Below are 14,151 nucleotides of genomic sequence, written 5' to 3'. Positions count from 1 at the left end.
GAAAGAAATAAAAATTTAAATAAATAAATAAAACCCACCCCACAACCAAAAAACCAAACCAGAACAAAAAAAAAGAAAAAAAACAGAATTAATTATTTTCCCACTCAAACTGTTCCAAGTACATACCACAGAAGTGTGTTTGAAAAGGAGGTTGAGGTGGAGCCTTATCCAAAGGAAATGTCTGATGAACAAGAGCTGCAACAGCCACAACCTATACCACGGAGATACAGAACACACAGCTTCATAAGCGTGACTACTACCCATACTCATTTCTTCCCCCCCTTTTTTTTTTGGAGCTCCCCATCTCTTTTCTCTGGTTTCTACAACATATCTTTCTTAAATTAATTCCAGCTACAAATAGTTGAAAAGAAGAAAAATGTTATCTATTGATCTTAAGGAAAATAAAATAGCAATTGCTCCTAAATTATTATAAATTTGAGAGAAAAAATAATTCATTTTGGAAAACTACTACTTTTATCAATTTTTGTTCTGAGTCTGACCAGGCCCAACAATTTAAAGGATTCCCTATGCAGTGCAGGGGAGATGTGAGCAGGGCAGAGAAGCCTTACTTCAGGAAGGGGTGCCCCTACACAAGCAGTCAACACTGCCAAGAAGTCAAGAGCTTTAGTAGTTGCAAGCCAGTAGCTTTACTGATGCTTTTGATTGCCTTGCTGGCAGGATGGCCTGGCTCCCCAGACAATGGCCAGGAAAACCCAACAGAAAACAAAGCAGAAAGGCTTTGAAGCCTCTTGGCAAGCAGAGTCCTGTCAGTATCTTGTGTATGTCCCGTTACTTTGGCCAGAAACCACGTATTTTCCATACTTCCACCAAAAAAATTTTAATTCACCAAGAGGAATAATTTAGCTTGAAAAATTTGCCAACCTATTATTCTTCAATTCAATTAGCCAGAAACAACTATCCTATCCTATTTGCGAATACTACATCACTTCCAAGGTTAATGAGAGTTATGTTAAAAAACAAAAAATATGTGCCTAAGTACACCTCGTGGTCTGCAGTCCAAAACTGAGAGAGGCCACCTACATCTCTCCTCCTTTCTGAGCTAAGATCTTATAGTAGAATAGCAGGTGCTCTAAGATCAAGACCAAATTCTCATTTTAAAACGAATTTTATTAGCAGAAAAGCTTGGTCATTTTACCTCTAACTTATGATTAGCTCTAGCTAAATAAAACAATTAATTAATTAAAACTAATCCATTAACAGCTGTTCTGAGGCAGTCTCCTTTATAACTATGAGGCCCAATAGACAAAACAGAAGGCTTGAAAACATACATAGCATCCACTGTCACAGTAAACATTCTCACCAATCAGGCCCCTTAACCCAGAGTGAAATGCCAGTAAAAATTTCTTTGAAAAGCCCAGAACAGAGAAACTTTTTTCAACAGTAAATATATTTAAACATGTTTTATGATGCTCTTCCAAGCCTTAGAAAATTTTTAGTATATGCCAAAGAACAAAACCAAACCAAAATGAGAGCAGATTACTTACCTCATTCTGGTGAGTCTTTGGGTTCTGAATGGTCTTCATGCTGAAGGACATGACCACCAGAGGAGGAGGAGGAGAAAGATCTTTAACCACATTCACCAAGCCAGGCTTCATGGCCACAGCCTCCACTTTACACCAGCTGACTGGCTGATTTGAAGGCTCTGAGAAAACAACACAAACCACCTCTGTTCTTCTGGGAACCACAGACAAGACTTCTCTTACAGCATTGCTGCACAGAGCACATCCTTTTCATGTTTTGCCCTGGTGGGATAGTCCAAGACCTAATTTTTGGTAACTCCCTGGGCCCTGACTTCCCAGTCAGCAGGAGCTCTTTAACACCAAATGAGAAGATTTGGATCAAGGTCTGCATAACCCAAAAAGTACTTCAGGCAGCTTTACATGAGTCATCCTTGCTCTGTCAGTGACTGAGCAAGCTGCTGAAGAGGAAAACCTCCCTGGTGTCAGTGTTCATACAGCCAATTCTACACAAAGTGCATCAAGGAGACTGCAGTAATAGCTTTTGTCCAGTATGCTCAACATCCCTATGTTCATGGGAATATGCAGCACACTTGGAATAAAGGGCTCTTACCAAGACAAAATAAAGCAGCATAACCACCTGTAAGTGCTGCATGCCACTCATGGGGCAGAAAGGATTTAAAACTAAAACAGCTCCACACCACAAACTTTTCCAAGTGTCAGAAAAGAGGAAATAAAAACCTAATTCACAAACAAAAAACTCCCATCTAGCAGCAGTTTGTTCTTTAAAATATATATTTGCAGAAAGAAACCCAAATCTTAAGTGATCAAGAGCAGAAAGATGAGTCATTTTCAAGTCAAATAAGTTTAGCTCAATATACAAGGCATTAGGGGATGCATCAAAGAGCAGCTGCTGCTGAGCACTGCACAGTTCCATCTCACAGGCATTAAAAGTTATAATCTCATCTCTACAGTGCACAACTTTATATGGATAGTTGTCACTCCAAAAAAGGAAGAATAAGTTACAATTTGCTCTAGATAATGAAAATTAAACCAATAAGTTGCAAGGTTAATGTACAAAAATGATAATTCATCTGAACAAATTAAATTTCCCCTCCTCCCCCCAATCTATATGTGTTTCCTAGTAACCAGGTATTTCACATGCAAACCACCATACGTGGATTTTTTATTTCCAGCCAGCAGGGTCCTTTGATCTTCTGACTCATCAAGAGAAGTTCCAGGCTAGAGGTGTTGGTTCCAAACACATGTGAAAATGTTTGTCCCTTCAGATCTTGGGGAAGCCGAGGGCATTCAGCCTAACAAGTAACAGAGAGCACTGAGTCATTTCACACCACAGAAGTCTTCAAGGTTGACATGACATATTCAGACAGCACCTAAACAAAACTACACAGTACTGAAATCATCATCATTCCCCACAAGCAAAGCCCTAACCCGTAATACCTTACAGTAATTGAGGAAATCACACTACAAGCTTCACTTAAAAACCAGGACAGTAATGTAAAAACACACTGAAATTAAAGTTCTTCATCCATACTGGATACATCAGCCAAGACTACAACAATGTTCAATGACCATTTTAATACAGAAACTGGTCACGTTGTAAACTTAATTAGATAAGAAAGCAAGCTATGGTATTTTGTCAGATTAATTATACTCACCGAATATTTAACTTCTAGGTATTCAGATTTCGCTGGTACATCAGGAATCTCAAAAGCGTAGTATTTTTCCACTTTCTATATAAAGCAAAGGTATTATATTTTCAGTATCTTCCAATTAAATATTCATTCTGTCCAATAAGAAAGCTAAAGAAAAAAGAGGCCAGCCAAAACATACATTTCAAATATCATGGGTTTGATCACATATTATCAATTCTGCAACTCATTATAACCGGCTGAAGACAGTAAAGAATATTTTAGTGCCTGTTTTTAATCTCTGTATGTTTTTTTAGCATGAAGAGTTTCTATAGAATTGACTTTCAGATATACTATACTAACCATTACCAGAAAAAACACCTTGGTAGTTAGCCAAACTCAGAAATATTCTCTAAATTCACAGGTTTCAGACATACTCATGAAAACTGGCGGCTGCAGACCACTGCAAAATCCCAAAATGGCTGAGATGGAACGGGATGTCCAGGGATTGTCTAGTCCAGCTGCCTGGTCAGAGCTGGGTCAATCACAGTGGTTTGTTCAGGGCTCTCTCCAGCCAGATTTGAATATCCCCAAGGACGGAGACTCCACAGCCTCTCTGGGCAGCCTGTGCCAGTGCTCCATCTCCCTTACAGTAAAGCAGCAGTTTATGTTCTGATAAATCTCATGTGTTTCAAATGGCATCTATTGCTCTTGTCCTCCATTGAGCACCAACAAGAGAAGTCTAGCAGAGTCACCTTTACTCATGCTGATCAAATGTTTATAAACAGTTAAAAGATTTGCATCACCAACCCCCTCATCCTGAACCTTCCCTCCTGCAGGCTGCGGTCCCAGGTTTCTCAGCCTCTCCTTACATGACAGATGCTCCAGGCCCTGTAATTATCTTTGTGGTCCTATTCTGGATTGGTTCCACTCACACAGGGGAGCTCAGCTGAGCACAGCACTCCACAAGTGCTCACCAGGGCTGCAAAGGGGAAAGGACCAGCTCCTGACACTTCTGGTAATGCCCATGGCAGTCTTTTCCCCAAGGGTACATTGTTGGCTCTTGTCCAGCCTCACATGTACCAAGATGAACAGGTCCTTCCCTCCAAAGCTGCTTTCCAGCCACTCAGTCACCATCATCTCCTAGTGCCTGAGGTTATTCCATTTCCTTTTTTTGAATTTGATGGGATTCCTGTAGGTCATAAGATATATCCAGCCTGTCGTAATTCCTATGACAGCACATCCATCTGGTATATCAGCCTCTCCTGGTTTTGTACTGCCTGGAGACGTGCTGAGTGTGTGCTCTATGCCATCATCCAAATCATTAACACAGATGCTAAGCAAGACTGGATCCAGTATTGACCCTTGGGGTGCACCTCTAGGGACTGGCCTCCACCTGGATTTTGTGCCAGTGATCACAACCCTTTAAGCCCAGTAGGGCAGCTGGTTTTCAGTCCACCCCTCTGCCCACTTCACTAGCCCCCACTTCATCAGTTTGTCTGTGAGGATGCTACGGTAGGCAGCGTTGACAGCCTTACCAAAGTCAAGATAAACAACAGTCACTGCTCTCCTCTTGTCCACCAAACCAGTCCATCTCTTTCCAGAAGGCTACCAGCTTGGTGAAGCATTCATTTTGTGAATCCACACCAAACACTCCCAAGCACCTTCTGACACTGGCCAGCTCCCTCCATACTCAGGGGTGCATCCCATCAGATCCCACGTGCCTTTATCTGCCCAATTTGTTTAAATGTGCCCTAACCTAATCCTCCTCCTCTGAGGACACGGCTTCTTTGCTTCAGGCTTTCTTTCTGGTCTCCTGGGCATCAGAGATTGCTAAAGGCCAGACTTAGCAGTAAAGACCAAGGTGAAGAAGACACACAGTATCACAGCTTACTCCATAACCTCTGTCACCACATCTCCTGTCCCTTTCAGCAGCACTTTTCTCTTAGTCTGCCTGTACCTATAGCAGCCTTTCTTACTGGTCTATGTCTTCCTCACCAGATCCAGCTCCATGTGGGCTTTGGGTTTTCTTCTTCCATCATGGTGTCCCTTCCACTAATCCATCTACTGGAATCCTGACCAGCTCTTTGCCCACTTTCAGGCAGGGCACCATGCATTCCCACTGCTCTGATACACAAAAGGCCCTCCTGCTCCTTGCTATCCCAGCCTGTCTTAACCACATCCTATCCCACCACATGTCTGTGATCCCAGCCAGATTGTACCTCCTGTAACTGCACACAGCTCCTCCTTTTACACTGCACGCTTTTGTGTACCAGCACTTCAGAGAGGAACCCAAAAGAGATTATTTCCCAACCATCTGCCAGCTTTTATCACATGCTTACAGCAGATCATTTCTGTGACACTACTGTATTTTTCATTTCAAGTGACTTGCGTTTTACTAGAAAGTAGTCAAGTTTGTTTATGTATCTCTAACGAAGACAGTTAAGGAAGTCGAAGTTCAGTACAACTTTATTGAAAGTTAAGTATCACTTCTGCTTTCTTCAAGAACAACAACAATTTTCTGCAACACACACAGCTTGTCAGTTTCTAAGAATAACTACCTTCATTTTCCAAATAATTACAATATCCTATGCAACAGCGCTTTGGCACCTACTGAAATGCCACACTCTACCCTGTCATAGGTGTGTTCTGCCCTGTAGTACTTTACAAACCATCTGCACCACTGCTATATACTAGTTACTATATTATGCCATAACTATATTATGCCATAACATAATGCTAGCACATTACTCTACTACAGGAATTCCTAGAGGCACCTTAAATTAAAAATCACATTTCGCACTGGACAACGCGCTACGTTCACCACTTTATACACAAGACTCAGCATAATATGCCACTAAAGAAAGTTTAATAAGAAAAAGCAAAATCACCATACATGGGAATAAAATTTACAAATTAACAAAATACATGCCCAGTTAGGCAAACTTGAAGTTTTTCAGTTTTGGGGTTGGATGGCTGGGGTTTTTTTCCTTAAATTAACAGCATCAGCAATGGTTCCCTAAGGGTGCTACAACAAGCAGCTAAACTTGCTACTTCATGTACAACTGCTGTAAGGCTGCAAAGCCTGGGTAGGAGAGGAGAGGGGCCTCTGCTATAAATAGGAAGCAGACAAACCCAGAAACTACTATGGCATCAACAGTTTCATGGAAACAGAAGTGTAACATAACTTGGTACAAGAGCACCACTATGAAGCCAGATCAGCATTGCAAATTACCATGCAAATGTAAATCTCAACTTCTGGGCCACAGCAGCACCTCACACGAGCAGATCAGAGCTGTAACATAATAGACGGCAATGCACTGCTTTTAGCACAGATCACTGGTGCTCCCCCTCCTCTTTTTTAATTAAAAAAAAAACCCTCTCAGGCTTCAAACAAGTTCTTGTTGCAAATGCAAGACGAACATAGTATAAAAATAGTCTGCTGTAGTGATTCACCTGCGTTATTCCACAGAGCTCAGCTCAATTACACCAGCGTCTGGTCATAACTCAGTGAATGAATGCTTTGCTGCAGAATAATCTGCCCTTCAAGTGGCCCTTCAGAGAGCAGAAATGAGCAGCAGTGATTAGCTGCTAAGTTCCTAAGTGGAGTAAGGCTGCTTTCAAATTGATTTGTGAAGACTTGCTAACTTGGCAGCAGTGCAACCCATTGAAGCTACAATTAGCAGCAGGTGCAGCAGGAAATGATATGGCTTAAGTGTGTTCACAGGGACAAAGTTGGGTGCTGGCAAGGCCAAGATGCACAGAGAACAACCTGTCTCAGTGTCTCCACATCATCACAAAAAGGGGTGTTCTGAATAAAAGAACTCTGGTGCATGGCAGGGATGTCACTAACCTTCCTGATTTTCAGCTAATGATGGAAGAAGAGTGGTTTTCAGTTTCACAGTACTCTGCAAACACTGAGACTTCATGTTACTCTGAATGCATTGCTCACAAGTCTCACCTGAGCAACACAGCCATTAGTTTGAAATCTTTCAAAACACGAACCCTTAACAACACAGTACTGAACACTGGCTGCACATCACAGAGCAGGGGAGATCTTCTAAAGCACATTAGCTCTATACCACATAGAGCCACAACTGTGTAGAGATCACTTTTCTGGAGCATTTGTTTAGGTGAGTGCCACAAACTGTTTCAGTTCAAGAGTCCTGCACACCCCTATGGACACACAGATGCAAGGGCTGGGTAACAGCTCTTGTCTCTCATGGTATGAGTACAATGAAAAGGAGGTTAATGACTCCTTATGAGAAACAGACTAAGGTATACAACCAGGCAAATTCAGTTATCTAGGGAAGGAACAGAAGAAAAGCAGGGCACAGTAATAGGACAACCCTGTCACATCCACAATTATCTTGCAGAGAACACAAAGCTTCTCTACTGCAGAGGCGTAAGCCTAGCCAGATTTGGAGATTTGGTGCCACTTGTTCACAGTGAATTTTGTGTAATCTAGAATATCTGAGTTACTGTAACACTTTCTTTGAATAATCCTCCAAAGACCCCACTAACAGCCCTGTTCTACTATCCTGTCTTTTCTCTTACCCCCCATATTACTACTGCCATACCTTCCTACTATCTCCAGTTCTCATTAAACCCTCCCAGAATGCACTATCAAAAGTAGCAGAAAATTACACAAGCAAAATAAAGCTGGATAGCTTTTATCCTTTTAATAAAACTCAGTTTACTGAAGAATTCAACATAATTTGAATTTTACTTTTCAGAAACAATTCTGGTTATTTCAGAGCTTCCCTGCACCAACTATCCTACCTAATTTATTCATGAATTAAAAATTACAAATTCGCTCTTTTGCTAAAACTGTCCTTTAAATAGCTCTCTTGCTACTCATTCCCTTTTAATTTTTCTGGAGAGCAAACAGGTCTTATCATTATTCTTCACTTTACTAGCTAAAAAAAAAAAAGTTCATAGTTATCTCTGGTATAACTGATTCTCCTTTTGTCTCATCCTTCTAATTGCCATCTTTTGTACCCATAGTCACTTGAGTTAATCTTTCCTCATGAGGGTGACCAAGTGTTAAAATATTCAAGGAGAAAAATCTCAACAGTGTCTTAGTGCTCCTACTTCCCTACACCTGTGTTACACCCAAGGACCCCATATGTACTGTAGCCGTGTATCCAGACAAGACTGTTGGGTCTTCTGCTCTGAGTTCTGTGTAAGCTCAGTAAAAATTTGGCAGGTTTTACCTTGATTTTTAAAAGCCATCTTTGAAGATTAAACTACATTACTCTATTACCTCATGCACATTATTCTTACTTGGCAGACCATGGAAAAGATGGAGGTTTCCCAAGATTCTGCTAGCAGATCTACATCTTTTTGGAGGCCTTTCTCCCTCCTTCTATTTCTAGAGTACAAGTTTGCATCCTCTCTTTTAATGAAGAATTGTATTCCTTTGAGTTCTCTCCCTCGTTCCTGAAAGAATCTGAACAGTGAGCTATCAGCAACTTGCTTTTTATCTATTGTTAAATTCACTCCTTTCTGATCCCACATGTAATTATGTTATAATCAACTATACAAGAGAAATAACAGACGAAACTGAAAAACGTAAATTTACAGCAGTTTTGAGAGAGAAAATAAGCTAGAGGAAAAAAAAAAAGTTTTACAAAGTAGTAATGTCACATCCATTTTCCCTGAACTCTGTAAGTAACGCACTAAGCTACAAGTTGCTGAAAAAATGTCATGTCTTGCATGTCTTTGCTATTTGAGAAACACTGCTCACATTTTCACTTTAACAACTTAAACTTTCAGAATTGCTCTAGCTAGCTTTGGATGAGATGACCTCCTGAGGATCTTTCCAACCTGAATTATCACACAAACTGGTTTTATTTTCCCTCATTTACATATTGTTAAATTCCATTCTTCCTGCATTTTTACTTGTCATCTCCGTTACTGATTAACTATTCAGGAATGAATCCTGTGAAATCACAAGATTGCCAGGATGGGGAAAGTTACAACTAATGAAAATCAGCTTTGCCAGACCAATGACATGTTACTTCAAGAAACATGAACGTTTCTGAGCACTTCAGTCAGAACAGATTTTTCCCCTAACTTGAATGTTTGCCACATTTCCCCACACAAGCTTCCTACCTCTACCCTTCCCTGTGGAAGACAAATTCTCTATGGAAATGGACAATAAAGCTCTCATACTAGCAAACTAATTCAGTCCAAATCTGCAACACCATCAACAGTATCAGCTCTTTTCCGGCAGACTCATGACAAGTATTACATTAATTTATGTGCAAAGTTTCCATTACAGCAATATTTTGTTTTTCCAATGTCATTTTAAAGACTTGTTGAGCAAACAAAGCACAGCAAAATAACACTTTAAGACTATTGCCTGTAACTCTAACCACAGAACAGCTTTCAAGACAGAATGACAGCCCTCACTTGTTACCTCCTGCACAGCCACACTATGACAATCCATGCTCTGAACAGCATGCACTCTAAAAAGACAAATCTGCAGGGGGTGAGAAAAAGGATGAGACATGCCAAGAGATAAAGTGCAGTAAGGCATCTGGTCAAATGCAAAGACAGTCTAATCCCAGACTGCTGACTTATCTGCCGGACAACATAATCTTTCATTTTAAACTCTGACAGCATGAGCTGATACTAAGGCTTTAGGTATCAGAACTTCTGTCTGTTCTGCATTCTCAAAAACAGCTCAGCAACCCAGTCTGACACTCAACCCAGTTTTAAAGAAGCTAATGAATGAGTATTTTCAAAAGCATTGTTTAAATTTCATGTTGCAGATTCACCATTCTTAAAGGAATATAGATATTTTGAATGGTTTTTACAAGCAGGTACATTTACACATGTCAGGAGTTATATATTTGCATTTCAGCATTGCCTCCCTCTCTGGACAATGTTTCAACAGCCTTCCCACCCTACAAACCAGAACAACAGAAGATGACCAAATAGGATGCTTGTAAACAAACCTTGGATTTGAACTTCATGATCTTGTACTTTGGTGAAATGCTGTCATTAAATTCCTTGAAAACACTCATTATAGTTACTGGAGTCTCCATCTCTTTGCCAGTAGATAGGTCGATTTCCTCGAAAACAGAAGTGAGGTTTTACAAATTAACAAAAAAGCCAGCAGACATGACAATAAGTTGAATTTTACTTAGCTATTATGAATCATGTATCTCTTTTTCTAAGAAAAACTATAATGCAATCAGACAAGAAATCCCAAATTTATAAAATATTATTTGAACAGAATGTTTAAAAAGCAGTAAGTTTTCTGGTAATACTTCAAGACTACTTTATTTGCTAAACAGCAAGTCTAAGGATAAAAATCTGCCTGCAGTTGTTACTTAGGGTCAGGGGAAGTCACAGTGCTCTACTCTGCAGCTCACGTGTGATATATTGTGTACACATTGTTTTTAACTTTACCACCTACATCAGCCAACACGGGCTTCCAACAGCTTCCATAAACACACTGCTAGAGCTCACAACCTGCCATAAGCAGAATGAAAGGTACTTATGTTTGACATGCTTAAAAGTCACACTTACTGTTTCACGTGGCAGCAGATAAACAGTTCTCTCAATATTTTTCACTGTCACACAACAGCTGACATAGGTGGTTGCAGATTCAATCCAAACTTTGCCAAACAAAAATACCACACCTAAGGGAGAAGGGCAAAGAATTCAATATGCAGTTTTAAAATTAATCATTCCTAATGTTCCTTAAAGCAGCTTATAATGTACTCTTGCATTGAAACACAACCATTTCTGGTTTTGGTCCTTGAACAACAAATCTTTCCGATGTATAAGCACATTCTAAATTGTTTTAAACATCAGCTTTACAAACAGACACCTGGATCATTCTTCATGTCTCTACCTCCATTACTATAGTAACACCTGATATGTAAAATTCAAAATGGCATTACACAGCCAGTCTCAAAACTCTGTTCTGATATTCTACTGCTGCCTATATTCATTTGATAATCCCTGGAGAGATGGAGGAAGGAGAGAGATGTCAGTGAAAGCTGAAGATTATCAGAATGCCTGTGCTGTCAATCAATCCTCTAACATGTGTTATCTACAGTTTTTCTCTCTTCAGCTAGACCAGTACAATTAACTCCTTTTCCCTACACTTCAGTACCGTGAGACCAAGACTCTACTACCAATAAAACCTGTAGAAATACATTCTGAAGACAACAACTAGAAGCTGATCAGCTTTCAAGTGACTATTTTTAACAAATGAGGACACCAAAAGATGCATGACATTGCTAGGAATCCTGGATGCCATGACAGCAGTTGTAACCAAGGGAGACACTCAGAAAGATTATACAGAGCAGGACTAGTGGCAACTGACTTCACTGTGGACAATGTCATTACTGTACATGCACATCTCTGAGCCCAGAAAACTTGGCAATAGCACAAAACGCTGCAAACTGCTAATCAAATTATGTCAAACTTTAGAATAACCAAGCACTAAGCCACCTGACTGTCACATATAGTTTCCAAATTACCAGTACAAAAAACGTCCAAGTACAGCTCAGAAACCTGGCTTCACCAGGTTCCCTTCAAGCTCCAAATAATTTAGAATTTGACTACATGGAAGACACTCCTCCTACAGTGTACTACTATTGATGAAAACAGAAATATCCCTGCTGAGACTGTCTCAGAAACAATGTTTCATGCATAGAAGATTTTGGAATCTGCATTTCTCCTTGGCCTGCAGCGCACAAACAAGTCCTTGGTTAAGTTATAATTCATCTTTGCCAGGAGATATATCAGACGTAAAGGCACCTTTCTTACTCCATTAGATCAAAGATAAATCAGTGAAGATGCACTAAGATGGATGACAGAGTCAAAGTGACAGGCTATGAAAAATCATTTTCTGAGTGCTTGGAATAGATGTGAACAAGACTACTTTTGTCAAGGACAGAGAATGCTGCGGTTTTGAAGATGATGAGAACATGGATACAAGTTTCAGCTGCACAAAGTATCTTAAGAAATTTTAATACAGAGGCAATCTTGAAGATTTAGACAGTTCGAATAGAAGTATTGAGAAAGAGCTCCAATTGCAGATCTAAGTGACAGGGAAGATGAAGTTCTTGTCCCCAGCAATCTTTTACTTTTTTGTTAAGGGATAAAAAAAAAAAAAAAAAAACACCTCAGATAGGTTTGTATCATAGAGAAAGATGAAACTGTGAGAGACCACAAAACAGTAGCTGATTGCCTGAACACCTGGCAATATTAAGAGCATGGAGTAGTTAATCTGTCAGAGGAGTACATATAAGCAGGTGAGGTAGAAAGGATATATAAGCCAGTCAAAGACAGGCTAAAAAGCTGCCGGGATTGCAAAGACAAACTTCAATCAACTCTAGCATGGACAAATAAGTGGTCTTAATAACCAGACTTCACAGAATCAGATTAACTTAGAATGGAAGGAACCTTTTGAGATCATCCAGTTGAACACTGGCACACACTACCACCCCCACAGGCAGCAAAAGCAGAACTAACTTCAAAGAGTTTTCAGACACATTTCATGCAAAACAAAAAAAAAAAAAAAAAAACCAAACCAAACCAAACCAAAAAAAAAACCAACAGAGAGGTATCGGGCCCTATCCCCTGCAAGACTATGGAAAGAAAAAAGAAAGAAAAAATAGAAATAAAGCTTAGAAATCAAAGTATGTGAAAAGAAAGATCATGCTACCAAATGAACCAAAAGGTAAGCAAAGTCAAAACACAGGGAAAAAGTCTTGCAGAAGGGAAAAAAAAAAGGGCAGGTTTTAGTAGTTATTTCTTTAAAATGTTAATAGGATCACAATTCTTGAGTTCTCTGCCGAAGACCATAAAGGGAATTACGAAAAGTAAGCCTCCAAAAAAATCATTAAGTTTGAAAGAGTCTTATGATTATGCTATAGTATTTACTCCTCAGGCAATGAATTTGACATCCCAGCAAATGAGGCATAAACAAAGATCATGAACATGTTAAACAAAAAGCAGTATCAAAATTTTCCCTTCTACATTACTAATTGAAAACAGGTGCAGTCTTTATTATTCAATCCTGAAAAAGTCATAATGAGAAAAGAACACTCCTTGCATGCGAGGAACAGAAATCCTTTCATAATTATGTTCCATTCAGCAATCACTGACTTAAAAGACAAAAAAAAGGAAAAATAACAATAGCGGGTTCTTTAAAAGTAGCAATTTTATATTAGAGCCATTGATTTCATCAAGATATCTATGATTATTACCACTCCCATCACCAAGCTGTTCAGCCCATCACAGTCTCATATTTAAGTTTGGCATCCCAACTCACAACAAAAGGTGTTAACAAAGAAATGTATCTGATGCTTACAACTTCAACCCTAAAAAACCTCCAACAACATGTGAAAGAACCTTCTGGTAAACACACATGAAGCACAAATTAGAAACCCAAGCTCCTAAAACTCCTGATGAAACGAGGGGATGGATGGGAAGTGCTCAGAACAGATGTGAACACAAATTGTTTTGTCAGAGCTGAGATCAGAATGATGCAATTTGAAAACTATGAGAGCTAGGATTCACATGTCAACTGCACAGGGTATCTTACCAATCTTAACTCAAAGACAATCTTTAGATAGTTTGAATTAGGGGATAAGAAATACAAGACAGACCTTGTATTTTTCAACCATCTTCCTCCCTTGACAGACATACCTTTCCTTTGTATAAAATCATGCAACTGCTATTGTACAGGCTTTCTACTCATGCACATGAATTTTAAGTTACTTTACCAAAAACAAGAAAGCATGCTCAGCTGCTGCACCACAGAGCAAGAAATTAACAACTTCAGCTTGCTCCTGGAGTGTATAAAATTCTAAGAAGGACAATGGGTCACCAACACTGAACAGTGTTAGTAGATCCCTTTTACCTCCCTACTTCTATACTAGGCCAAGAGATGACATTCTCCTCCCAGTCAGTGCCCTGCCCTGCAGACAGAGGTACAGAAAAACAAGAGATGAACGTCTTAGAGCACAGAGAAACAGGGCATCTGGATG

At 39.7% G+C, this 14,151-nt stretch overlaps 1 protein-coding gene across 6 annotated transcripts in view; it reads right to left on the bottom strand.

The window, feature by feature from the left end:
- Window positions 1-14,151, bottom strand: part of POLA1 (DNA polymerase alpha 1, catalytic subunit) — a 190,242-nt gene that overhangs the window by 167,392 nt on the left and 8,699 nt on the right. For all 6 annotated transcript variants that reach the window (XR_007200252.1, XM_048288336.1, XM_048288346.1 and 3 more), the window contains 6 exons: window positions 10,673-10,785; window positions 10,096-10,212; window positions 3,158-3,232; window positions 2,656-2,794; window positions 1,506-1,663; window positions 127-211 (listed from right to left, as the gene is read on the bottom strand). Coding sequence is in view for 5 of the 6 variants with exons in the window: in XM_048288336.1 (XP_048144293.1) it covers window positions 127-211; window positions 1,506-1,663; window positions 2,656-2,794; window positions 3,158-3,232; window positions 10,096-10,212; window positions 10,673-10,785 (687 nt within the window). In the remaining variant the exon portion in view is untranslated. The remainder of the gene's footprint in view (window positions 1-126; window positions 212-1,505; window positions 1,664-2,655; window positions 2,795-3,157; window positions 3,233-10,095; window positions 10,213-10,672; window positions 10,786-14,151) is intronic.

This window comes from Corvus hawaiiensis, chromosome 2 (assembly GCF_020740725.1).
Source record: "Corvus hawaiiensis isolate bCorHaw1 chromosome 2, bCorHaw1.pri.cur, whole genome shotgun sequence".
Lineage (NCBI taxonomy): Eukaryota > Metazoa > Chordata > Aves > Passeriformes > Corvidae > Corvus > Corvus hawaiiensis.
The sequence above is the reverse complement of the archived record's forward strand: the minus strand, read 5'-3'. Positions and strand labels throughout refer to the sequence as shown.